We start from the raw sequence: 27691 nt of genomic DNA on the forward strand, positions 1-27691 counted from the left end.
CAGCCATGGAGAATATCATTCAATATATATATTTATTAAGTGCCTAATATGTGCCAGGCACTATACTAGGTACTACAGAACAAAGAACCATGCAATCCCTACTCAAAACATGATTATATTATAATGAGGTAAGACAATAAGTACATATGAAAAACATATGCAGCATAAATAGCAAATATTTATTAAGTACCTACTACATAAATTAGTAAATATAAAGTTGTTAAATACAAGACAGTTTCAGAGAAGAGACATTGGCAGTTGGGAGATCTGAAAAGGCTTCATACAGGAGATAGTGCCTGAGCTACACCTTAAAGAAAAAGGACTTTATGGGAAGGAGAAAAGAGGGGGAGGAGGGTATTCCAGTGATGACAGAGCAAGGAGACAGCAGATGGGAATAACAACAGCAAGAAGGCCAGTCTGGCTAGTTCACAGAGTATGGGACACAGAAATGTCCAATGAAACTGGAAAGAGACTGGAACTAGGCTATATGGGGCTTTAAAAGTTCAAGAGCCAAGTATGTCTAATTCTTTTCTCCATAGTTTGCTCTCCTTTTCAACAATTCCATTTAAGACCATAACTGTTCTCATTGACCACCTGAAATTTCTCAATTACTTTTTTTTTTAAACCTTTACCCTTACATTTCAGAATCAGTACTATGTATTAGTTCCAAGGCAGAAGAGTAGTATGGTTAGGCAACAGGAGTTAAGTGACTTGCCCAGTCACATAGCTAGACCGTATCTAAGGCCAAATTTGAATCCAGGACCTCCAAATAGTCCCTAGGCCTGGCTCTCAATCTACTAAGCACCTAACTGTGCCCCCCTACAATAATTTTTCATTTCATTCTCTACCAACCAATTCTTTCCTTTCCTTCAATCCAATGCCACTATTTAGGTAATTATAAGGAAATAATAAGGTACATGAGGTCTAAGGGAAGGAAAGATCATTTTGAAAGGAAATAGCAGTATCAGGCTAAGGAATTTCAACTTTATTTGAAAGTCAGGTCACTTACTTGGATATCATGGAAGGATTTTTTACATAAAGGAAAGAACTGACCAGATTTGTACAATTCCACATTACTAACAAATGCCATCATCAGGTCTTTTGAACAGTTTTCAAAGGATCATGAGGTACCCCCTCAGGCAGTTCAACTGCCTTTATTTTGCAAATGAATAAACCAAGGCCAAGAAAGTTTTGGCCAATGGTCAAAAAGGTAGTAAGTAAGTAGAAGAGATGAGTCAGTCTTCTCTTCAGGATTACAATCTAGTAAAAATAATTTAAATAAATGTAACACATGGTGACTTGCAAACATAGTAATCTCTAGGTTTTCATGACATTATTCTCCCCTGTTTCTCCTCTACTTCTCTGACCACTCTGTCTTGGTCCCTTTTACCGATTTATTTTTCTTTTCCTGTCTCCTAATTTTAGGGGTGCCCCTAGGTTCTATCCTAGCCTTCCTTTTCTATTTTGAACATGTCCCAAAGATATTTCAAACTCATCCAAAAAGAACATTTTCTCCAAAGCCCTCCCTTTCTTCCCAATTTTCCTAATTCTGTTGAGGACACTACCATTCTTTCAATCACCCAGGTTCATAATCTTGCCACATCCATGACTCAATACTTTTTCTTACTACACATAGCTAATCTGTTGCCAGGTCTCACGATTTCCACCTTTAGAACATTAGGGCTAAACAATGAAGAGAAGTGATTCTCCCAAGGTCAAACAGTTAGGTAGTATCAGAGGCCACATTTGATGCCAGGACCTCCAGTCTCTAGACCTGGCTCTCAAACCACAGAGTCACCCAGCTGCCCCCAAGCCTAATACCTTTTAGTTGTTTCCAATTCAAATTCCTCTGGCATTCAAGGATTAAAAGGTCCTCTACAGCCTAGCATCAGTCTATCTTTGTAACTGTATATTATCCTTCCACAAACTATGCTCCAAACAATTTTCTGCCAAGAGCCATCAAAACCTTTATGCTTTTTATTCAGGATATTTCCAAAATATCCTCCTCTCCTTCCCCCCTTGTTTTTCTAATTTCCACCTATTGTTCAAAACTTATGTCCATGAAGCCTTGGATTAAACTTCCTTTGCTTTAAGTGTTAGTCAGAATTTTCCTCCTCAGATCCCAATAATTATGGACACATTACAGATAATTAATAAAAATGTTTATTACATTGTCTTGGACATAACACATCTACAGTAATGTGTTTGAATCTAGGTTTGACAGATTGGAATACATCCAGGGAAAAGATACTGGCATGCTAAGACTGTAGATTAAATATGGGAAAAAAAACTGAAAAAACTAAGAATTTTAAGCCCAAAGAGAAAATAACTAGAGGGCTTATTATAGCTGTCCACAAACCTGAAAAATCGCCCTGTGAAAGCCATTTTGGCCTTGCTTGGCATTAGCACCAAAAGAAAGAACTAGGAATAACAGCCTGAAGTTTTAGGAATGCAGATTTTTTTTTTTAATGCCTTACCTTCCACGTTAGAATCAATACTGTGTATTGGTTCCAAAGCAGAAGAGCAGTAAGGGCTAGGCAATGGGGGTAAAGTGACTTGCCCAGAGTCACACAGCTAGGAAGTGTCTGAGACCAAATTTGAACCTAGGGCCTTCCTGTCTCTAAACCTGGCTCTCAATCCACTGAGCCACCCCAGTTCCCTCCAGATTTTCACTTAAGAAAAAAAAAAATTTTTTTTTAATTAAAACTGTCCTTACAGTGGCATTGTCTGCCTCACAAAGTAAAAAGTATATATCTCTGGAGGACTTTCTGTATAGGCTTAATAAACTATCAGATTGGTATAGTTTCTGTTTAGGTACAAATTTATTAAAATAATCTCTACAAGCAAAAAATTTTTTAAAAGATAATGAACTCAATTTTGGACATAGTGAGGTTCAAGTTGCTAAGAGTTTGGGGGGATTTTGTTTTTGTTTTGTTTTGTTTTGTTTTGCAAAATGCAGCTCTAGAGCTCAGAAATATACAAACCTGGAAGTCAGATATAGATTTGGGAATCATTTTTTTTAAGAGGTAATAGTTGAAGCTGTGGAAGTGAATGCTTGTTAAAAAGGACAGCATAAAGAAAAGGAGTAAATGGTGAAATGCAGGACAGAATGCTGGACTAATTTGGAATCAAAGACCTGAATTCAAAACATGCTTCCAATACTATATGACACAGGGCAAGCTGCTTACCTTCCCTGAGCCTAAGTACTTCATCTTCCTAAATTCAAATCCAGACTCAGATACTAGCTGTATGACCTGTTTTGCCTCAGTTTCCTCATCTGTAAAATGAGCTGGAGAAGGAAATGGCAAACCACAGGAGGATCTTTGCAAAGAAAACCACACAGCCACATCTAAACAACAACAAAGAATTTGCATTTATATTGCACTTTAAAGTTAGCAAAGCATTTTACCAGAACAGGAGAAAAACTTAAAGAATCTAAACCTGAAGGAGCTGAAAGAAATAATTTAAGAGATAAAAACACTTAGATATAAAAACTAGGGAAGAGAGAATAACCAAAAGATGGGAGGTGGTCACCAGTATTGAAAGTTCTGTTGAGAAATCAAGGATAATAAAGACTGAACTTTTTTTAAATTGATTTGGTAATTAGTGACTATGAAAAGAATATTTCTGTATAGAAGAAGCCAGATTGAAAGGAATTAAGGAGAAAATGAATAGATAGTAAAGAACAAAAGTACTGGGCATAGACAATTGTATTGAAAAGTCTAGTGGTAAAGAGGAATGAGATTGAATTTCTCAAGGCAAAAGAAAAATTTGTTTAGTTACAGAACATAAACATGTTTGCAGGCACATCAGAAGGAAAGCATGGAAATAGAAAGATTAGAGAAACATAAGCAAAGAGCAATGCTTGACTGTAGGATTACAGTCCTCTAGGACATTGAACAAGATAGGATTGAAGGCACAGGTATGGAGATTAAATGTAGCAAGGGATAAAGATAGTTATTCTGTTTAAGCAGGAAAGAAAATGGGAATAAATGGTGATACTGGGTTTTTCATACATTAAATCCAATCTGTCAAACACTTTTTCTCTTGAAATCTCTCAGAACCATCTTTTTCTCTCCATTTCCACTATCATCACTTCAATCTAGGTCCTCTTCACATCAACAGTTTCCTACCTAGTCTCTCTGCCCCTAGTTTTTATCATTCCATTTCAACCTTTTTGTTGTCATTTTTCCAAACATTTTTCTTCAGTCCTTTCCCCACTAAACAATGTGTAGTTCCCTAATCGCTACTTCATCAAATCTAAATTCCTGTGTATAATTTGAAAAGTGCTCTGTAATCTGGCCCACTTAACCAAACAAACTATATCCATCTACTCAACACAAACAATCTGCTGTGGTTAGGCTGGTCTCTTGTTTCATACCTAGGCCATGGTGATCAGAACCTCTACTGTTAAACATGCTCTTCATTCAAATCCCACTTTTCCTCATGCAGCTTTCTCAAATTACATTCATTCTGTGGCACTAATCTCTCCCTTCTTTTGACATTTACACTTATGATCAATCCCTGTTTTCAATTATTAGTAGTCCTTATTCTGCTTCTATACAGTGTCCCAAAAGTTTTAATGTAATTTTAAGTCAAAAAAATGTGTTTATTTCTTGACTAAATTTGTCTTGTCTAAATTTCTTGACTACATATTAAGCTATTTAAAGGCAGGACCATATCTTAAAAGAGTTTTCTTTCATTCCTCATGGTGTCTAAAAATGTGCTGGGCAAATATTAGATGTTTAACATTTCAGAGATTTGTTATTTTGTTGGTAAGAATATTCCTTCCATTAAAACGGATTACCATGGGGTCTCGGAATTATTATGAAAAAAATTCATTCCTCTACATCCAACCTTCTAACAATCCTAAAGACATCTTCTCTGAACTTAGCTATGCTCTGAAAAAGGACATACAGTCCATTTAGGATCCATACTTGAAGTCTTTCTTAGATAAGTTAGAATATCTCAGGGCTTGTGATACATTCCCAGTCTTCAAGAAACCAGAAAGGCATCCATGCCATAATGAGTCACTAGAGTACAAACTGGGCTGAGGTGCCAAAATAACAAAAAATTAGTTGAAGATTTCCCTAGTTGCTCCTTGCAAGGCCTAACCCTGATCTGTCTACTAATGTTTCCCAACATTAAAAGCTAAAACAAATCTGGTGAAGTGCATCTTTATTATGCTTATTTGCCTATCATCACCAAGTTTACTTAGAAGTGATTTACTTATTCTGTCATTCATTTCTCTGCATTGTACTTAGTCCAAAAGAGATATATTACAGTAAAAGCAGCCTTTTAATGCCGGCATATTGAAAATGTTCCAATGCTTCATTACTGCTAATCCTATTTTGCCTTTTAATATTCAACATGATTTAGAAATGACATTGATATCACTGCCTGAAATGTTAGGCATCATATTTATAGCCAATCTGAAACTCAGAACCACACATAAAATGAGACTTAACTAACATTTGAGAAGGACCTCATGAAATAAGTACATTTTGTAACCAACATCTGTCTAGTCTAGAGTTGGCACTAAGACTCTTGAAGATCATATTACCTTAAGAACAATAAATTTCAATTCTATAGGCTTTTTCATTGATGATCTTTTGCCAAGAAAAATCTTTAGCTGCATAAACAACTCCTAATAAACAATTGGATTATGACCTGAGTGTCTTTTAAATTTCTCTAGAGTTCAGTGTTGCACTGTATCTATAAGGGAAGTCTACCAGTCTTGACTTCAGTTTTTTAATGTCTTCAAATATAACAAATTTCATCTCTATTGTATTTGCTTAGTATAATGAGAAAAGTTCAATCAAGTGTTCTAAGTTGGATTCAAGGCAAAGTTTCAAATTCTACCTCTGTCTACACCAATTCTTTCATTTTACAGATGAAGAAATGAAGGCCATAGGAGGTTAGTGACTTGCTCAGACCCAAAGATATTAAATTTGACCTTGGGTTCTGAAACCAGAGTCAGAATTCCTTTCACTTTACTATATTTATAGGCAAGTCACAACTCTGATCCTCAATCATGTGTAAAATGATTATTACAATAGCTGATTTATCTACCTTGCAAAACTCTTTAAGGATCAAACAATAAAATATATTTAAAATATTTTACAAGACTTAAGGAGCTACATAATCATCAATTATTAATAAATTCATCAATACTGTAGGCCTATCAGCTAGAAAAGATATTGAGGAGAAATTTTACTCTATAAATTTTCCTGTCCTTTTAACTCTCTCTTTACTTTACTGAAGCCATACCATTAGACCTCATCCTGTTCTACTCATTCCTATTTTCCTGAAGCCATTATTGAACTCTTGACTGGGAAACTTTTTGCCTTATGTTTACTAAATCCAAATCCTACTTCACTGTCTGGTGATCTTCACATCATGCATTCTCCACTAAAGTCTTCATCTTCACTAGGACCTTACCTTCAGTAGGAAAGAACCCATTATCTTCCAAAGTAGCCTGACCCACTTTTGCATAAGTCTGTAATTCATACTCTCTCTCTCTCTCTCTCTCTCTCTCCACACATATACGTATGTATGTATACATGTATGTATGTATGTGTGTGTATGTGTGTTGTGTGTATGTATGTATGTCAGGCTAAGGTGTCCTCTACAACTTTCAGTGACTGTTCTGAGTTCTGCCTTCTTGGACCAAGAAACAAGTCAAATATCTTCTACCTGATAGTCCCTCAAATACTTGAATTATGCCTTACCTTTTCTTTTGCCAGCCAAATATTTCTAGCTGCACCAACTAATCTCCATATGTCAATATCTCAAAGTCCTTCACCATTGTGGTCTCCTAACTGATCAATGTACTCACTAAAATGTGGTGCCCAGCAAGACCATCTCATTTCTACTTTTCTGAGGTATTCTGAATCCATACTACATTCCTTGTATCAGTTGTTTCAAAGTTTTTCTGCTATCCTAAATTCCAAACCTCATCTCCATTCCCTATACTTTTTTTTTCTTTTTAAAACCCTTAATTTCTATCTTAGAACTGAAACCAGGTAGCTGTGTGGCTCAGTAGATTGAGCCTAGACAGGAGGTCCTGGGTTCAAATCTTGACCTAGACACTTCCTGGCTGGGTGACCTTGGGCAAGAAACTTAACCTTACCATTCTTCTGCCTTGGAACCAATACATAGGCAATGGTGGTTAAGTGACTTGCCCGGGGACGTCACACAGCTAATAGGTATCTGAGGTCACATATGAACTCAAGACCTCCCATCACCAGCCCTGGCTCTCTATCCACTGAGCCACCTAGCTGTCATCATTCTCTATACTCTCAAGTTCAACTTCCCTTTCTATTATAGAGAACAGAGAGAATTGACATTAGTTCCCTCAATTCTCCTTCATACCTCCAAATTTCTCTGTATCTTCATCTTTTACTTATATACCTTACTTATCTCCTTAATACCAATATAAATCATTTCAAAAATTCATGCCATTTATTCATGCCAGTTCTAGTTGATGGTGAGTTCCAAAATATGGCCATTCTAACATGACATTTTTTTCTAAAGAACTTTATATAGAGTATCTCACCCAATCTTCATGGGAACCCTGTGGAATAGAACTAATCCCTCAACTTTTTTTAAACTTTATTCCATCAGTATATCCTTTCCTTGGGTACCTAACTTGTGGTATTAAAGATATTACTTTCAGGGATAGGAGAGGTAAGAGGAAGGAAAAAAAATAAATGTTAATGAAAAATTAACTTTTTAAAAATTAAAAATAAGCAAAAAACAAATGTCTACCTTGCCACTAGTTCCTCTTCTGCCTAAACTTCAATGCCTCTAAAGATAGTATATCTTTTACTCTTATTAAATGTTTCCTAAGAAATCTTTTACTCTTATTAAATGTTTCCTAAGAACAGATGAATTTTGCTATTCTGCAACTTTATTATCCACTAAAATATCAACTTCCCACAACATAGCTTTCATCCCATGACTGCTATGTCCTTTCAAATGTTTTCAATAACCATTTAATTACCAAATTCAAAGCCCTTTCTTAATCCTCATTTTTCTGGATCCTCCCGAGACTTCTAGTCAAACTTTCTCAGTCTTAGTCATTTTTGACTACTCCCTCCTTGAATGCCCAGGTCAAGATAGTTGCCAAGTCCAAAGATTTAAACCTCCAAAGTATCACTTGCCATCAGTCCTTTTTGCTTCCACTATCACAGTTAACAATACAGTTTAGGTCCCCTAACCAGTTTCCCTATTTCCAAAGCTTCATTCATCTCCAGTTCTACCCTTTTTGCCACTACCAGAACAATATGCATTAACTCACATTCAGTCACATTAGTCCACTGTTCAAAATCTTCAAAGGCTTATCATTTCTTGTCAAACCAAATTCAAAATTCTTTAACTTGGTATTCAAGGTCCTCCATAAACAAGACAAAACCTGTCTTTCTAATAAAACCTATTTCATTGCCCTTTGCATAGTATTCCAGAGTACTGGACTTTAAACACATTTTCCAACTAATGTTTATATTCAGAGTGCCCTTTACTCCTTAAATCTCTGGCTGTCAAAATCTTGTCAATTCTTCAGCACTCAATACAACTGATAGACCTATGAAACCTAACACAAAGCTTCAGCCAGGAAGTGTTCCATATTTGAAACTCATTTAGAATTCTTCTATAACCTCTTGTGCATTTATTAAATTCCATTTTGTACTAGAGTTAAGGTCTTCGTGGAGACTTTTTCAGCTCCTTGACAGCTCCTTGTGTTCTTTGAACTGAACACAACATGAGCTTAATAAATGTTTGGATCAAATTGAAGTTCTAAAATCTACCATTATCTTTTCATAATTCAATCAACTGCATATCAACCCTAAGAAATTTGTTTTTAGATGCTTAGTGATGCTCATAGCATATATGAAGTAATTTTCCAGTTGATCACATAAGACCAATTTATAGATTCCTACACCACATAAACACAAACAGAATATTACTAACCTTATTTTCCAAGGTCCTTATTCATTCTCTTCCTTGCACTTCTTATATCTACTACTAGAGATATATCTATCATACTATTTATCATTATCATATCATATCATTATCATATCATAAGTTCTAAATCCACATGATCTTTCTAGAAGGATAGAGATGTCATTCATTTTAGTTACTAGTAATCTAAGGTTTAACAAGAAAATTCTCTTATTACAATCTTTTTTTTTGAGAATCTATCATAAGTAGACTATAACAAATTGAATTTTATTTGCAGGTCAGGAAGTAGTATCTCAGAGCATTATTCTGAACATAAATTTTCACTGTACAATTTAGTACAGAGGAGATATAGAAGTACTCAATCTCTAATGTATCACCAGGACATAAAATAGCACCTGGCATAGTCAGCCTTTAATAAGTGCTTATTTATTGACTGGACTGCAATAAAAGGTTTTCTCTGTGTGAGTGTGTGTGCGTGTGAGCACGTATACCTACATGCATGCACTTTTTTCTTAAAGACTGAAGGGGGGGTGGGGGATAAAACAGATGAAATTTTGGGTAAGTCAGTATCCAGTTAACAGAAAGGTTCTGCACCAAGATATGCTAGTAGCAGGCAATAGGAGAATACTCCCCAGTTGCTAGTCTGCTTTCTTGTCTTTTTGTCTTCAGATGGTAAAGACGGTCAATAGCTTTCTTGGCAGCACTCTGTATTCTGCTCTAAAACCGTCCTACTGACTCATGAGGCCTCCTCCTTGAGATGAAAATTCAAGCAGGAAAAACATTAAGTTCAAGAACGGCAACCTTTGGCAGGGCTCTGACATAATGCCTACTTCCTAAAAAGTTGCTATCAATTCCATGTCATATTATGGCAGGTTCTCCACACTCCGCAAAAATTCAAATTTGATATTTCTATCCATGTTCATGCATGTAAATGCTTTGTAAAAAACATGAACATTCCTGAAAATTCATTTGTCTGTAATCTCTAGATATCTGCAGTAATTTTGCCAACAAAAAATTGGTCTCTCAATCATCATTATCAAGTGCTCCTAATAGGTTCAATAATATGCCACATAATATCCTCACCTTTTATGACAAATATACTTTAAAATAAATATAAAATCTATCCCAAAACACTGTTCATCATAAGCCTATACAAACATACACACATGCACGTGCGCACACACACAGACACATATATGGATTTTGGATTATAGACCCTTTAAGGTACAAAACCAGTTTATATGTTAAGTATTTGATTGATACAGATTCATTACACTGATATAAAGAACTTTCAGTGAAGAATTCCCCACCAATAATTTGAATTTAGTGTCTGGAGCAGTGAAAGGTCAAAAGAACTCACCAAAGAGTCACACCATCATTATATGTCAGAAGCAAAGTCCTCAAACCCAGACTATGGGCACCAAGGCTAATGCTACATGCACTACATGGTGCTGTCCTCCCAGGGGTGTGTCAATAAAAGTTTAACAACTGGCTCCCCCAGGGAAAAAATTTGTACACATGACACAATATAAATCTAATCTTCATCATTACATTTTCTCCAACACTTTAAGCCTAGACAACCAACAAAATGATAAATCAAGTCCCAAATTTTAGCGTTTGTAATTTGAGTTATACATGCTCCTGCTAAAAAATTAACAATTAACTTGAAGATAAAGCTGGCTCCAGCACACCCCTATCCTTCTCTAATATGTCTTTAGATCTAGGCAAATAGCTCCTAGTGGAGTTAATCATAAAGTAAAATACTTTTTTAACAAATTGTGCTTTCTGCTCTTCACTCTTTCAAAGCCAGAAGGTCTTTTATATTTTTGAAATTCTTTCAATAGTTTATAACCTCTCCTTAAGGGCCAGGGGCTATATTATGTGAATCTGTGCATCTCCAAGGCTTAACACAGTGCCTCTAACAGCTTAACAAATGCTTTAATATACTTAATAAATGTCTAAATTGAATTAAAAAAAATAAGTAGGTACCTGGTTCTGTGGAAACCCACAAAAAGATATATAGCAAAAACAGCACTGAATGCATCAACATTAATGCATTAATTTCTAAAATACTGACATACTGTTGTTTCCATCACTTCTGTTTTCTTCCCAGTCCCTTTTCCTCTGTGCAGGCCCTCTCCAACACCTACTCTCAAAATGAGTGGTATAAAGTGAGTGAATGCTGTTAAATATCTATATCCAATAATTTTATGTAAGTTACTTAATGATTCAAAATTCTATTAAAGCAAACAACATGATGTGTAACAAATGTTTGCTATTTAGCCACTTAGGAATTCTTATGAGTACAAAGTAAACTATAATTTAATTCTTCAAAATTAAGTCCCAAGACATTCTTCTTCTCTGATTTCAACCTAAATTACAGTATCTGAAATTGGAAAGTACCTCAGCGGCTAGAGCAACTCATTCACACATGAAAGGAATAACCATTAGAATATACTTAACAAGGGATAACCTCACTTTTGCTTGAAGACCTCCAAGGAAAGGGAACTAACTCTTCAAAGCAACTTGAATAGGTTTTTGACAGCTTCAATTGTTGAGAAATTTTTCCAGAATTGAAACCAAACTTTGCCTTTTTACAAATTCTATTCATTCACAGTTCCTGGATCTGTTCTTTGGAACTAAACAGTATATGTCCAGTCCCTCTTCCATATGGCAAGCCCTTCAAATAACACAGCTGGCATGTCCCAAGTCTTCTCTTCTCTAGACTAAATATGTCCAGTTCCTACAATCTATCCTGGTGAAGAACCCAAGGCTCTTTACTCTCCTGGCTACCCTCTTATGAACATCCTCCAGATTACAAATGCCCTTAAACATTTAGACCTTAAACACCTAGAACTGGACACAATAATCCAGATGAGGTAGGACTCCCCCCCCCAAAAAAAACACTAACTTTTGGGGCTACTTCATACTGCTGATTCATATTGAGTTTGTAGTCCACCAAAACTACCCAATCTTTTTAGAACTTGTCTACCTATACCCCTTCCCATCTCGTGTTTGTATGTAAGTGCAACATTTTCCATTTACACCACTGGATTTCATCTTATTAGTTTCAAGACAATGCTCTAGAAATTTCAAGATTCTTTTGGACAACCTCCACCACCCTCCAGGGTATGATTTAACAATCACACCAAGCTCTGGGTCACCTGCACTGGTGAAGAACAACACGTTCTATAGGCCTTTATCCAAGTCACAAGTAAAAATGTTCAACAGCTCAGAACCAAACATAAATCCCCAAAGTATTCACTAGGAAACTTCCAAAATATTTACTATAACTATTAATTGTTCTGAGTTCTGTCATCTTAACTGTTCTGAATGCATTTGATTGTATTATTATTTAATATAATTCTGCACAAGACCATCAAATGTATTATGAGATACTGTACCAAAAACTTTGCTAAAATCTAGATTAACTATATTTATAGCATTGCCCTCATTTACTAGTTTAGTAGTCCTGTAAAAAAGGAAATTAAGGTTAGTCTAGCATGACTTGTTCTTCATAAAGCCATGTTCTTTGTAATCACTATTCCCCTTCTAAATGTTCACCAACCATCTCACTTGCTTTGCATATACAGAGCTGTTTGTATTTTATAAACAAATTAATCCAGAATTAATGTCTATCATATAATGGCATTCAATTATCATAGAGCCATAATTATATACTTACTGATTTTTAACTCTTTGATCAGCTTGAATATAATGCTAATGATTCAGTATCTGTGTCTCATTTTTAGTTTTAGAAACGTACAGGCATGTTAATAAGGATACAATGTTTAATATACATAGTTTTCTGTTTTAGACAAATCATTTGAAGATTGTTAACTGCAACTGTATCTCTTAATGACTACAGCTTATACTATCTAAAACAATAAAAACAAGAGTAATTCAAAGAAAATACCAACTTCTCATTACTTCACTGATCTAAATAAAATACTGTGAGAAGTAATCAACCTTGAAAATAATATGACAATACACAACATTACTGGAAATATGGATAATGCATATAAAACCTTTAATTGTAAAGTCCATTATTTTGGAATTTTTTAAAGTGCGACTTACATGTGCTACATTTGATGGTCGGTTAATCTGCTGAATATCAGCACTATTAGTAATATTTCTCAATGTCCGTACAGCTGGACTCCAAGTAGCCATCATTTCTGGTCTTTCAGAGCTTTGGAGACCCTGTCCTGAAGCCATTAAATTACTTCGGACATCCGGAGGCAAAATGTTGCTTGGAACTGGTGGGACATTGGCACATAAATTAATTAAACCAGACTCCTTTCCCTGAGGAAGTCGGCGCTTTGCTGCAGCTATCTGTGGGACTTCAGCTGGAGTCCAATTCAAATTTCTCTCTTGTTTTTCAGGTGAGGAGTCCGAGGAATCATCAAACATCAATTCCCCTTTCGATTTTTCAGTGTTTAATTTAGGTGAGAATGGTTGGTCACCTAATGTTGATCCTTCTTGAGAACTTGTAGGACTTGACAACTTTTCATCTGTACTACCTTCATTTTGAGAATCCTGTTCTTCATTTTCCCCTTCATCCTCCTCCTCCTCCTCCTCTTCTTCCTCCTCTTCTTCTTCATAAATAATTAGACGAGGATGATAAAAGGCTTCCTCCTTTTTACTTTTATCAGATATTGAATCCAGGACCCAGTCTGGTGTCACAATTTTAATGCTTTCTCGTTTAAGAGCACATTCATATTTTTCCTGAGGAGAAAATAAAAAATAAATTAAAAGCCCTACAATTCAGTTTCTCTCCTTTCACTACAACTTGGTAATCAAATAATTTCCTGGAAGCCTGTATAAATAAAAATGGATTATAGCCTTCATGCCACCATACAGAAGAACCACTGTTGATCTACATAACTAAAAACAATTCTGAGAAGATATTAATCTCAACTATAGAAATAACCTAAATTTCCATTTAGCCACAACACACTAAACTCAAAACAACAAAAACATTATCTTTCAATGACTAGAGGATTCATCACTTTATATATTCATAATTAGTTCAATGTAAAACAATTTAAATAAAACAAATCCTACATTTAAAAATAGGATGGGCACTTTCTTTTTAAGGAATGCTATGGCAATTTTCTTTTTGCAAAAATGGATTTTTACATATATGATTTTAATAAAGTACACCTCTTTTAGAAAATACTCTATAAAGATGATATCTCTTTTAATACTGCAACTTAACTGTATTGGGGAACAAGAGCTAGAGTTATTTAATAGTAAAGGAAAACAAGGAATAGATCTTAAGAGAGGGACCCAACTTATGATTTCATTAATACAACAAAGAGGATTTGTATAAGGAAATTCCTTCTCCAAAATCACTGACACCCCTTTCTAAAACTTAAAATCTTAAAAAAGTTGCGTAGGGCACTCTCATGGGCTAATTAACTTGCCTATAGTCATAGGGCTGGGGTGTCAGACATTGGACTTGAACCTTTTGGCTTCAAAGTCAGCTTCTATCTACTAGGTCAGCCTGACTCTCAAAAGAGGCCAAAGAAATTTTTAATTCAACTATGATCAAGGAGTTAGCACATCTAATTCTTCCACATGGGCTTTATCTTTGACTCTTTATTTTCTCTATATACACTACTCCCCCTTTGATGATCTTATCAATAACCATTTTTAGAGTGATGACCCCTAAATCTATAGATTCTGCCCTAATCTCTAACTCTGAACCAAATTTCCAACATTTGCTGGTCATTACCACATGAATGTCTTGTCAAAACACTTCTGTAATCTAACTCACTTTCTTCTGAAAATCTATTTCCCTATTTCTGTTTGTGGCCTCACCATCCTCCCACAGCTACTCAGGCTTTGAAACTCCAGAATCATTTAATTCAAATCAACATTTATTAAGCACATACAACATATAACACATATCCCTTTATGTATTGTCTTTTTACACCTTCACTTAAGTAGAATCTTTATGAATAATAAAAAAATAGAACCAACCTTCTAGTGATGAGCCTTAACAAACTAGCAAGGTTGTTGATTCCTTGGGGAAAAAAAAGGACAAACCAGTCCATCTCCAATCATAATCAAAAACTTTTCAGAATGGTATATCCTCCAGCATGTGCTTTCAGGTGTCACCAATGTAACACTGAAAAATTAGTATTAAACCAAATGTAATATGCTAAATGTAATATTTAGAAATTTGTTTGGAAATATAATATTAGTTTAAAAAAAGATTGTGATCACCATTTATAAAAAAATTAATTTAACTCTTAAGTCGAGGAAGATAGTAACTTTTAACAATTAAATTTTAATATAAATATAGTCTCAGAAAGAAATAACGAGGGAAAGAAATAAAAATATATTTCCTAGCTCACAAGAGGGTCTCTTCTGCCTGAGCCACCAACCTCCAGAGAGAATCCAGTCCAGAACTCCAGGCCAAAAAACCTTTTTCCCCATGTCACTTCCTTTCACTGTGGGCTGCTCTAACACATCTCAAGAACCAATCAAAGTCTCTCTGACCCAGACTTGTAACCCTATGTTCTGGGTAATGCTCCTAGGACTTGCAAGTTCACAAAGCTAGGAGGAAGGGGTTCCCTTTACACAATACCATGATGAGGCATCAAATTAAGACTTTAGGACACTGAGAACACAAAAGTGAAGCAATATAATCCATGCTCCCAAAAAGCTACTAAGCCAATAGGAGAATCAGACATATATACAAATAAGTACCAAAAAAAAGTAGATGATAAATACAAAGGAGAAGTTCTATAATAATTTGAAGAAGGGAATTGCTTTCAGTCAAAGTAAGCATGTAAGACTTCATGGAGATGACACTTCATGGGATGAGAAAAAAGGAGAAAGATTTCAACAGGCAGAAATGTAGGAAGGGGTGTTTCTAGGAATAGAGGAAAATCTGCAAAAATGCTGACAGTGCAGAAAAGAAAGGATAAGATTAAGAAATGACTAATATAGCAGTATAATGTGAATATAGAGAATGAAAAGGGAAAAGTATGAAATGAAGCTAGAAAAGGTAGATCATAGAAGGCAAGACTATGAGACTATGGAGGAACTTAAGGTACTTTAAGTGATATGGGAGATATTCAAAGTTTGCAGTCAGGCAAGTAACAATCAGATCTCTGTACACTACCAAGATTTCCCAGGCAGCTATGAGAAAGCTAGAAAAGAGAGGCTAGAATGAAGACAAAGAAGTCAGTAGGAAATTTTGATAATAGTTCTAGTAAAAAGTACTAAGCATATGGTCTAGTTCAGTGATGGAGAAGCTTTTAAAGAAGTGCCAGGACCCACCGCAAGTGCCATGCCCCACCTTACTCCACACTGGGGAGCGAAGAAATCACTCCCATTGGGGTGCTTGGTGGAGGGGTGGGTGAAATAAGGAATATCCTTGGCCTGAGTACTCTGCTCCCTTCTAGCTTTGCTGCCTGTGAGCTGCCCACCCTTCCCCTCTCTGTGCTCCCATTGGGCTACTGGGCAAAGGGCCTGGGAATGTGAAAAATGTGATCAGGCCCAGTGGAGAGGGGGAGGGGAGCAGCTGCACCCAAGTCCCTCTTCCTTTCTAGTAATTAATAGGGGGGAAGGGCAGCCAAGTGCACACAGAGAATGCTCTGTGTGCCATACATTCACCATCACTGGTAAAATTGATAAAAAAAGGAAAAGGACAAATATCAGAAGGACTGCAAGAAATGCACTATTGTGGAACTGTGGCTTGGTCCAACCATTATTAAAAATAATTTGGAATTATGCCTCCAAAATTATTAAATTGTGAGTAGCCTTTGATAAAGCAATACTACTACTAACTACTACTACAATATAATACAAAGATCAAAGAGGACAAAGACCTACATATATAAAAATGTTTCTAACAGTTCTGTTTATAATACCAACAAACTAGAAACTAAAGGAGGAGGATCCATCAATTGGTGAATGATTGAAGAAATTATGGTACATGAATGTAAAGGATTATTATGCCATTAGAAACAATGAAGTAGAAAGCTGTAGAGAAATTGAAAGAACTGATGCAGTAAAGTGAACAAAACCAGGAAAAAAATTTACACAATAACAACAACCTTGTAAAAGACAAAACTCTGAAATGACTTAAGAACTCTGGTCAATGCAATGACCCAACATAATTCCAAAAGACCCACTATAAAGAATACTGCCTACATCCTAGAGAGAGAAAAAAAAAAGGGAGAAGAGAACAAGTACTTAAGTGTCTACTATGTACAATGCACTAGATGCTTTACAAATATTATCTTTTAATCCTCCTAATAATAATCCTGTGAGACAAGTGCGATGATCTCCTTTTACATTTAAGGAAACTAAAGCATACACGGTCAATTAAGAAATTTATTTTGCTTGACTATGTAAAAGTTTTGGTTTTTTTGTTTTGGGTTTTTTTTTTCCATTTTTCAACTTGAGGGGAGGGGAAGAAAGCAAAAGGAAAAGTAGATGGTTGTAAATTTCTAAAAAGTCAAAAAAATGTGAAGGTGGGGGCAGAGTTTATATTTTTTTAGTTCACTCTGGGGTATTAACCCCAGTTAAGTATAATTATAAATACGAGGAAGCCATAGTTTTAGTCAATCACTTACGAAACACATGGCCCTGAAGGTGTCATTTTTAACATTTGTGACACAAATTTTGTTTTGTTTTTGAAAGAGAGTAGACAACAGTATAATACACCTTTAAATGACTAAAAGATTGCTGATGGATTAGATGTTATCACATTGTGGCTCTCAAGATGTAAAAATTTTTATTCTACTCAGGAACAGAGCAAATCCTTGACCTGTTTTAAAGAAAATCATACCAATGAGTTGAAAGTTGTCACAAATACCTGGATTCCAGTGAAATTAATAAAGTGATGACCATGCAATTATAGGTCTGGAAGGGACACTGGAAAAAACAAGCTTTTAGTAGCAATTCTGCAAGCAATGTTGTTTTTTTTGTCTTTTTTCCAATTAACTCAGTCAACCAGCATTTACTAAATGTGTATTATGGGCTAGATATTGTACTAGGGATACAAAGAAGAGCAAAAAACAATCCGTGGTCTCAAGGAGAGAATATGCATAGAACCATGCACAAACATGCTAAAAAAGGAATAAATCTGGGGAAAGAGGTTAAGGGGAATCTCAAAAGAAAGTCAGTAAGATTAAGGAAGGCTGAGAAAGGATTCTTGCAGAACCTGAGACTTGATGGAAGAAGCCAGGGAAGCTAGGAGGAGGAGGTAAAGAAGAAACCACCAGAAATGAGGGACAAAAAAGAGTGAAAATACATAGTCTGGAGGAGTGAAAGGAATTCTTCTAAAAAGAGAATTCAGAACTTCAAAAGTAAAATTTTTCTAGTGTCCAATAAAAATGAAGAAAAAGTGTATAGTGTTAAATAAGTTTCTTATATTTTTTACTTGGACTATGTCATCAAGCAATAGTAAATATAACCATATTCGCCCAATTTTCCTTTTGTCCTAAGGAAATCATCCACTTGCCACAAAAATCTTAATTGCAGGATAAACATTAAAGATTACAATTACACATTTTGGGTTTTATAGATATTTATTAATTGCTTACCCTCAAAAGCTTCTAAAAAATGGGAGAAACTCCTTGATATGGAGTTGACATTTATCCTTTAGTACAGCTACCATAGCATAGCTAATTAGTTTCCTTTTTCCCCCCCTTTTTACATTCACTGCTTAAAGGAATTTTGGTGAAAATGCTGCCCTTCAAAGAAGATAGTAAATTATACATAATCATTTTGTTTTGGTCTACCTAAAATTAAATAGTCAAAACAATTCTCTGTTAGAAAAGTTATGGTTATTTTAAAGGATAAAAGAAACATCACTTTGTATTCCAAAATAATAATTGTACTTTGAAAACTTTTTATTTTTAGAAGAAAATCTAGTTTCTTTCTGGTAGGCTTGAACCTAAAATGAAATATTTCCTAGCTGATTTTCTGTTTTATGTTGATTGCATTCTGTAACTGATCCTATTCTATAACTGTCTGAGCTGTGTTTCTTTGTCTCCAAGTTCACAAGTTCATGAACCCAGGAGTTCAGTTTTTCTCTCAAAATTAGTTTAAAATTCAGATGTTCTATATTGAATTTAGTTAAATAAATGTATTATTTCTATACCGTTTCCTGCCCATGCCCAATTATGGTAACTTGTTATATTACTAAAGAGCCTTGCATACCCAAGTACAATTAAGGAGATCAGTTATCTCATTAACAAGTTTTGAAAGATGCAGGTGGGCACTGAGAAGCCTGTTATCTCTGCAACACTAGCCATCTTTCAAAGAAAGTCTGGTCTATTGTTGCTACGACATTAACCAGCCACAGAGGTGGACACCATCGAAGAGCTTTTTATATAACAAGATGGAAAGGAGAGGTTGTTGCTAGGCCCTGCATTCTAGACTTTCATTTTCTATCTGTGATGCTTCATGTTTTATGTCTTCTTGTACTTCCCAAAACTACATGAAACCTAGAAAACCCGTCTTTGTGATCTTTTGGCTGATTGAGGAGCCAAAGGAACCATTTTTATTGGTAATTGCTCACCTTACTAATAAATTGACTATGCTCAGAACTTTTTGCCTCTGTTCACCTTCATTTCAATCAAAACAAAACTGATGGTTTCTTGATGCCCTCAGGTACATAGGTCATTTCATGTCACAATTTATAGGGATCTTGAACAAGGAATTTAACATACTCAAGACCCAACAAGTGTTTGGAGTTTAGTTAACAAAAAGTCTGCTTCATCAAGTAGAATGTTCATCACTTGACTTTCTGCAGACCCTCAGAGAATCATTTTCCCCAAACCATTTAATCTTTTGCCCACTCCCATCTACAAAGTTTCTTTTCTTCAGCAAGTCAAAGGCAAATCCAAGAAATATTTCCACTAAATCAAGTCATCAGAGACTTCTTTCTTCCCATCTTTATCTTTACAATATGGATGAGGAAAAGAGAATAGGTCCATAGGTGGATCCTTATCTTAGCCTCCTCAAAGCATGACATAGAGGCATAGGTAAGAGGTTATTTCCTCTAAGTCTGGTTAGTACTCTTAATCCATTTTCCCTAAGACCAAAACTTCCATTCTTAACCTTTTATGTACTTCAAGATATTAGGACTAAGATCAAAACTAGTGAAGGGTATCATTTCCCTGAGAAGTTATAGTCCTAATAAGATTTTTTTCATTCAGATATTTCTGAAAAAGACTTGGGACAATATTAATTTCTCAGTATTTTCAGCTAAATTAAAAATATGGCTTTAACTTTTCTCAATTTATATCAAACTAGGGGATGAATAAAAAAAGTTTAAATTTATAGTTAATCTAGTCACATTTATTTCTCTTTATCTATCAAATACTACTTTTCCTAACTGAAATATATAACAGAAAGTGAACTAATTAACTCAGGAAATCAGATTAACTAGTTATAGTTCTGCTTTTTAACAGTAATTTGATACATGAGATTGGACAATCCAATTAACCTACTCAGTTTCCTCCTTTGTAAAATGAAGATAGCCTTCCTTGCTGAGTGATCATATATATCACAGAAAAACATCTTGAAAGAGCTTTGTAATTATATGCAACTGAAAAAATGTAAATGAATACATTAGTAAAAGGAAGTTGAAGTAGTAACTGAAAAACTAATGAAGATCTAAGAGAAGAGATAATGAAAATAACAGTTCTCATGGCAGAGGTGAAAGACTACTGAGAGAAAATTGTGTACAATGTCAGACAGTTTCTACTGGATGCTTTTGTATAACTGCCTTTCTTTGTCCCAAGAAAAAACTGAGGGCATAACTGTGATGTAAAAGCAAAAATCATCAATAAAATGTCTTTTTAAGTACTCTAGTAATTCAAGATGTTACTAATTTCTTTATCTACCAAAGGAAAATCTAACAACTACAATAGGTAGCAACAGAAAAATTATCCCTATTGATAGAAGCATTTTTAAAGTTTTGTCATTTCATAGTATTATTTTAATTTTATGCCATCTCAATAAAAGATCTATTAAGTGTTTATTATATGTCAGGTATTGTACAAGTACAAAGAATAAACAACCCCTACTCACAAGGAGCTTACATTCTAACAAGAAAAATAAACACATATAATAAAAAAGTGAATACATATAAAGTTATTTGGGGGGGGGGGATTAGTAGATGGGGAGATCAGCAAAAGCTTCAGGCAGAAAATGGTGTTTGAGCTGAAGAGAGTCTCAAGGAAGCAGATATAAAGAAAAAGTACATTCTAGTCAGGTCAGGGGATAGACTAGTGCAAAGGCATTGAGAAGAGAGTCAGAATCTTCAGAGGGACAAATAGAGGCAAGACCAGTTTGTACAAAATACAGAAGGGGCAAGTAATATTCAATGCTACTGGGAAGATAGTCTGAAGCCAGATTATAATGTGCTTTAAAAGCTAAATAGAAGGATATATTATATATAGTATATCCTAAAGGCAATAGGAAATCTTTGGAATTGAATGAATATGGAGTCATGGTCAGAAAAGGGCTGCATTAAAATTACTTTGTTAGCAGTACATTGACTGGTGGTGAGATACCTGAGGCAGGAAGACCAATTAAGATGCTATTGCAATAATCAAGATGAGAGTAGATGAAGACCTGAACTAAAATATGAATGTAAGAAAAGGGGTCCAAGAGCTTAATAATCTTATTATTTTAGAAACAATAAATTCTTAAGTTGGTCATACTGTCTTTAAAGTATACATTCACAACAACATCTAATAATTACTTCAACTTTTTTTCAACATTAATATTTTTTAATTCAGGGTCAGAGAAATAAGTATTATCTTAATGTCTTACTAGTATGACTAAACTGGTAGAGAATTATCTATGAATTTTAACTCCAAATATTCTAAAATATAGAATATATGTAAATAACAGACCTGTGACCTGTTATAAGTAAAGAGAGGGTATAGCATGAGAGGAGGGTCTGCAAGGGGCAAATGCAGAGGACAGAGGCAGGGAAAGAATTATGGAATGTTGAAAAGAGGGTTGAGCTGAAAAACTGGGAAGCAGTTAAGAGTCTCTCTAGTTGTTTGCTGACTGCAAGCCTCCGTGAGGCTTTGCTATCAACATACCTTTACCTGTCCTTCCTGTTAAGACCTGTGATTCCCATGAAGAAGATCCTTGAACTACAGCTAGCCTGACTCATCACCCTGTCAAGTGTAGCTGTTGTGAGATCTAAGTTCATCTGGACTTGGGATCTTTATCTGGGCCCTGCTAATCTTGCCACAGACCATTTCCCTTCAATACTTACTAAAGGGGGTTTTTAGAGCAGGATTAGCAAGAACAGGGACTGGGAATTTATGATTATTGAGGTGAGGTGTAGTGTAGACCAACTATGTGAAGTCTCTCTGTGAAGAGACATTTAGATTCTGGGGACTTTAGTTAGAGAAAATTAGAATCAGGGTTACCTTATTCCCCCTTTCAACCTGTCCCTATTTAATAAGATAATTCCCTGTTACTGAGTGGTCTGTGTTTTGATCTCAGACCAGGCTCTGCCCTGGTTTGAGTTTCTGTTGGCCTTTCAATCCACAGCTAATAACCTGACACTGGCCCATTACAATTCATCCCGTCATATCCCCAAACCCCCCCCCCTTAACAGACCCCAAAACAAGTATTTCATCTTTAATTTCAACCAGCTTATTTATAAAGGATCCAGAAAAGTCTGAAATTTTATCTTTAATAGTACAGGAGATGAATGTCACATCTAAGTTGCTGACAAAAGGTAGTAAAGAGTATGATAGAATCTCTCAGGAGAAATAGGCTTTATTCCCTTGAAAGGGGACATTATCATACTGAAGACCAATTTATTGGCCATCTTAAACTTTTTATAATTGTGTTATCAATAACCATCCAGAGATCATTGATTACTCAGACTCTCCATATGGAACCTAAGTAATTGAATATCACTGAAAAAAAAAGAATCAAGAAGTAACTCCAAGCTATTTATTCCTCCTTCTTTAATACACAGGCTTAGGAAGGTAGGAGACCTTCTCCCCTAAAAAGCCTGCCTATTTTACCTGCTGAGAAGTCAGTAGGTCTGCCTTTGGCATTATGATGAATAAACACTATTATCACTGTTGGTTACTCATCTATAGAATCTCAGAAATGAGTAGAGGGGGGTTGCTGATATTGCATTATTACTAGACATCACATACAGTTCTACAAAGAAACACAAGAGCAATGAGTTGCTACTCAATTTCACATCTAGATTCTTCCCATGTAGTAATCTGATCTCCTCCTGCGAGTCATTCAATCTTCAAGTTTGACCATCTCTAGGTTTTCAATGTTATCATCTCCTAGCCTCCAAATCACTATCCCTGTAATTAACTGGATTGGACTAGATAGTCTATAAAGTCTCTTTCCACTCTGAATCCATACGCCTGATAGCTTTAGTCCCAGTTTTAACAAGGAAGCTGTACTATCTTATTCCTCCCAAAGGTCAAGAAGAAGCTACTACATTTACTAAGGCAAGATATAGCCTGAGAAATTAAAAGGACAGAAAATGTGGAAGGTTCTGCCCCTGGCAATCTGAAAAGAAACTTTGTCTCTGTTCAATTTCAGCTCTCAAGTCACTTCTGAAAAATCAAGATCTCTAAAAAAGGCAGAAGGTCAAAGTAGGTAACACAGGTTTCCATTTGTTAGAAATAAAAGCTATCAATAACAGTCATATGAAAAATGCTCCAAATCATTAGAAAAATTAAAACAACTCCAGGGTTCTACCTTACACCCATCAAAACAGCTTAGTTGTCAAAAAAAGGAAAATGGCAAATGTTGGAGGGGCCACAGGAAAAGAGCATACCAAATGCACTGTTAGTGCTAGTGTGAATTGGTCCAGTCAATCTGGAAAGAAATTTGGGCCAGACAAGGTGGTGCACACCTATAATAGCAGATAGGAGAAAATTAGTGAGACTAGAGATCACCTGCGTTCAGGCATTCTAAACATTATGGCTGAAGTTTATTGGTTGGGAGTCCATACTAAGTCCAGGACCAAAACAACAGGACTAGGAGGCCATCAGGCTACCCAAAGGACAAAATGGCCCAGGTCTGAAAAGGAGGCCAAAGGTTCAATGTCAATCAGCAATGGAATCAGATCCAAAAGTGGTCATTGTACTTCCAAGCCTGAGTGAGATTACAGGGACCTAGTCTCTCCCTGCAACCCCCAAAAACAGCATTGGAACTGAGCCACAAATGTCACTAAACTGTAAATATTCTTTGACAAAGTAACACCACTATTGGGCCTACGCTCCAAAGAATTTTTAAAATAACACAAAGATGCAAATATACAAAAATGCTCATAACAGGTGTATGTATAATGCCAATAAATTGGAAACTAAAGAGGGCACTCATTAACTGAGGAATGGTTGAAAAAAATCATGGTACATGGAATATATACTATTATGCCATAAAACCCAACAGAGAACTTCAAAGAAACCCAAGAAGACTTGTATGAAGAAATACAGTTGAGTGAATAAAGCCAGAATAATTTATAAAACAACCACCTTATATGGACACAAAATTTTGAAATATTTAAGAATTATCTGATCAGCTAGGTGTCACAGAAAAGAGAGCGCTGGACCTGCAATCAGGAAGGTCCAAGTTCAAATTTGACTTCAGACACTTAGATGACCCTTAACTTCCCTGTGGCTCAGTTTTTTCAATTATAAAATGAGAAAAATAGCACCTAATTTGAAGAGTTGTTGAGAAAATCAAATATGCTTTACATAAAAAATATAAATCAAAGATATCTATTATAAAGTGCTTATTAACACAGGGCCTAGCACCTAATAGGTACTATATAAATGTTTATTCCTTTCCTTCATTTCTTCCTAATAAATGCAGTGAACAAATACAATTCCAGAAAACCCATGAAGGTGAAAATCCATCTCCTTACATTGAAGACTCAAGAGGTAGATTAGGCACTATTTCTTGAAGCTTTCCCTGTTCTCCCCATTACGACTGTTCTTTTCCTCCTAAGATTATCTTGCTTTATATACAAGCTGCATGCTCCAAGGAGCTAGCACCAGTACCTTTTATACAATAGGCATGACATTTGATAAATGTGTTGAAATTAAAGCAGATATTTATAACTACATAACTACAATATCCGCCATTATGTTAGGGCAGAAATTACTAAAGTTTAGTAAGTATTCCAGGGGCTACTTCAAAGTGTCATGATAGCTCAACACAAAAGTAATTCTAATTCAATCCATTTTAAAATGAATATGTGCCCTAGAGTACATAGCAAGCACTGCTGGGGGTTAGGTGAGTGAAGGAATGGTGGGAAATCCGAAAATAACAGTGTTCTATTTCTTGGGTGAGGAATCAGTTGGGAATACTAAAACCAAAAAGGTTTGGTAAGAAGAGCTTTGAATTCAAGTCAAATTTCAAACTGAAGTTCAATGAATTCATTTAACATTATTTGCTTCTTCTCCTGAAGGATTTATCAATATATTTTTCATGGGAAAATACATGCATTTATATTTCATTCCAAAGAAGTTAAGAAAAATCATACTGAACAAGGCAAAATCAAGTTCAAAGGCTAATGTATAATTTGTAAAATTAACTGAAAGGGACCTTGGAGATCATCATGCCCATCCCTCTCATTTTGCTAATGAGAAAGCAGACCATGAAGAATAAAGTGATTTGCCAAAAGGTTAGCCAGTTCAGAGGTAAACAAGCCAGAATTCAAACCTGGGCTTTTTAGTTACCTGATTTAATATGATACCTTTTCTGATACTGTAACAGGCTATGGAATAAGTCACATTGGCTTCAGAGAACAATACCCTCAGTATACTACAGTGTTTTGTACATATTAAGTGCTAAGTAAGTTTTTTTTTTCATTTATTCAGTCCATTCATTAAATATTTTATTGCCCTCTACATTTTTATCATCACTGCAAAATAAGCTATGTAACAAAAAGAACACTCTAAAAGTCTTAATTGTCTCAAATACAGAATCAAAGAAAAGGAAAAGGTAAACTTATTAATCCCAAATTTACATACATACACAATTTTTTTTAAAAATAACCAGTCATTAAATGAAAAAAACTTTTAAGTTTTGTGTGATTAAAGTTGAATTTTAGAGGGCAACCAGGTGGCTCAGTGGATTGAGAGCCAGACCCAGAGACAGGAAGTCTTAGATCCAAATCTGGCATCATACTTCCTAGTTGTGGGATCTGGGGCAAGTCACTTAACCCCCACTGTCTGGCCCTTACCATTTTTCTGCCTTAGAATCAACCAATACATAGTATTGATTCTAAAATAGAAGTTAAGGGTTTTTTTAAAAAGATGAAATTTAAAATATCAAAATTCCAAAAGACAAGTTTTTCTTAAATGATCTCAACATTTATAAAATATTATCTATTATAGGTCATTAATAAGAAAATATGAACACTTCATTTAATTCCTATTTTGACAATCAAGTTCCAACCTTTTAAGATTTTGCAATAGGCAGACAAAATTTTTTTTTTGCTAATAAACAAAAATAAACTTTCAAATTTCAATAACATTCAAGGAAAAGATCTGCTAATGTCAAAAACTGCCTTTTCCTCACCCCAGCCGACAATTCATGTGTGTGCAATAATTATTTTAAACAAGAGATTTATAAAGCAGATTCTAACTAAATAACAAAATACTCTAAATATATAGCTAATAAGTACAATAATACATAACTTTACTTAAATTAAAAATGTAAAGATGTAAAAGTAATAACAAAAGCTAAAATGTTTTTTGGAAATGCAAAAGCAAATATCAGAGTTAACAACTTGAAAAATATGAAAGATGCAAATGCAATCAGCTGAATCTAATGAACAATTGAAGAGAACCTTCAAAGATAAAGTATTTAGGAATACTTCAGTGCTATATAAAAAAAAGGATTGTACATGGAAGACTCTTACCCCCTTTGGTTCTGGTACAATCAAATGAGAACACTTCTTATTGAGGTTCAGCTGGCAATCCCCCCCATAAAACGTAATCAAAGCCCACAGCGCACTTCGGTCTTCAGATGAAATCTAATAGAAAGTTAAAAAAAAGACTTTCAGAGCTATGTAATTGACTTTTTTTAGATATCATGCTTTCTTTTATTTGTTATAAACACTAAGAAATATTATCTCTTTTAAAATACATCATTTCCTTCTTAGCTAACCTAAAAAGTAAATAGTAAAATGTTTTCTTAACCTCTTAATATAATGAAAATGTTCTAAAAGGGTTCACTTCAAATGGAACATTCTTTAAGTTACATAATCATTCAGATTAACATAAATGAACTACATATTTATAGTTAAATGTTAAGTGACCAAAAAACATCTGTAACCTGCAGCAATAGGCTTTAATAAAAGTACTGATTCAATTTCATTTTGAAAAGCTGACCAAAAAAAGCAGTAAATAAATTGTAAATAAGCCTGATGAACTTGTGGTGTGTATGTCTAAGAAACTATGTGCTTATACATTTTACTCCAATTATCCTTAATATCCCTGGTTCCCCCAACTCCCTGCTGTTTCACAATTTTTCCCCCCTGGACTTCTAATATGTACCTTCCACCAAAAAGCTTCTTTCATTTCTGTTCTCCATAATCATCACTCAGAATTCATTTTTTTATACATACTGCCCCCCCCACCACCCTATCCCATAACATGTCTCACCTTCTCCTATCATATTCGCACAACTAATTTTTCTGCCATGTCTTCATATAATAAATAAAAATAAATTTAAGTAT

General features: G+C 35.0%; 1 protein-coding gene across 5 annotated transcripts in view; it reads right to left on the reverse strand.

Annotated features, from left to right (window-relative positions):
* Nucleotides 1-27691, reverse strand: part of PAXIP1 (PAX interacting protein 1) — a 134807-nt gene that overhangs the window by 86134 nt on the left and 20982 nt on the right. For all 5 annotated transcript variants that reach the window (XR_008912360.1, XM_056799949.1, XM_056799951.1 and 2 more), the window contains 2 exons: nt 26873-26986; nt 13039-13686 (listed from right to left, as the gene is read on the reverse strand). Coding sequence is in view for 4 of the 5 variants with exons in the window: in XM_056799949.1 (XP_056655927.1) it covers nt 13039-13686; nt 26873-26986 (762 nt within the window). In the remaining variant the exon portion in view is untranslated. The remainder of the gene's footprint in view (nt 1-13038; nt 13687-26872; nt 26987-27691) is intronic.

This window comes from Monodelphis domestica, chromosome 5, assembly GCF_027887165.1.
Source record: "Monodelphis domestica isolate mMonDom1 chromosome 5, mMonDom1.pri, whole genome shotgun sequence".
Classification (NCBI taxonomy): domain Eukaryota; kingdom Metazoa; phylum Chordata; class Mammalia; order Didelphimorphia; family Didelphidae; genus Monodelphis; species Monodelphis domestica.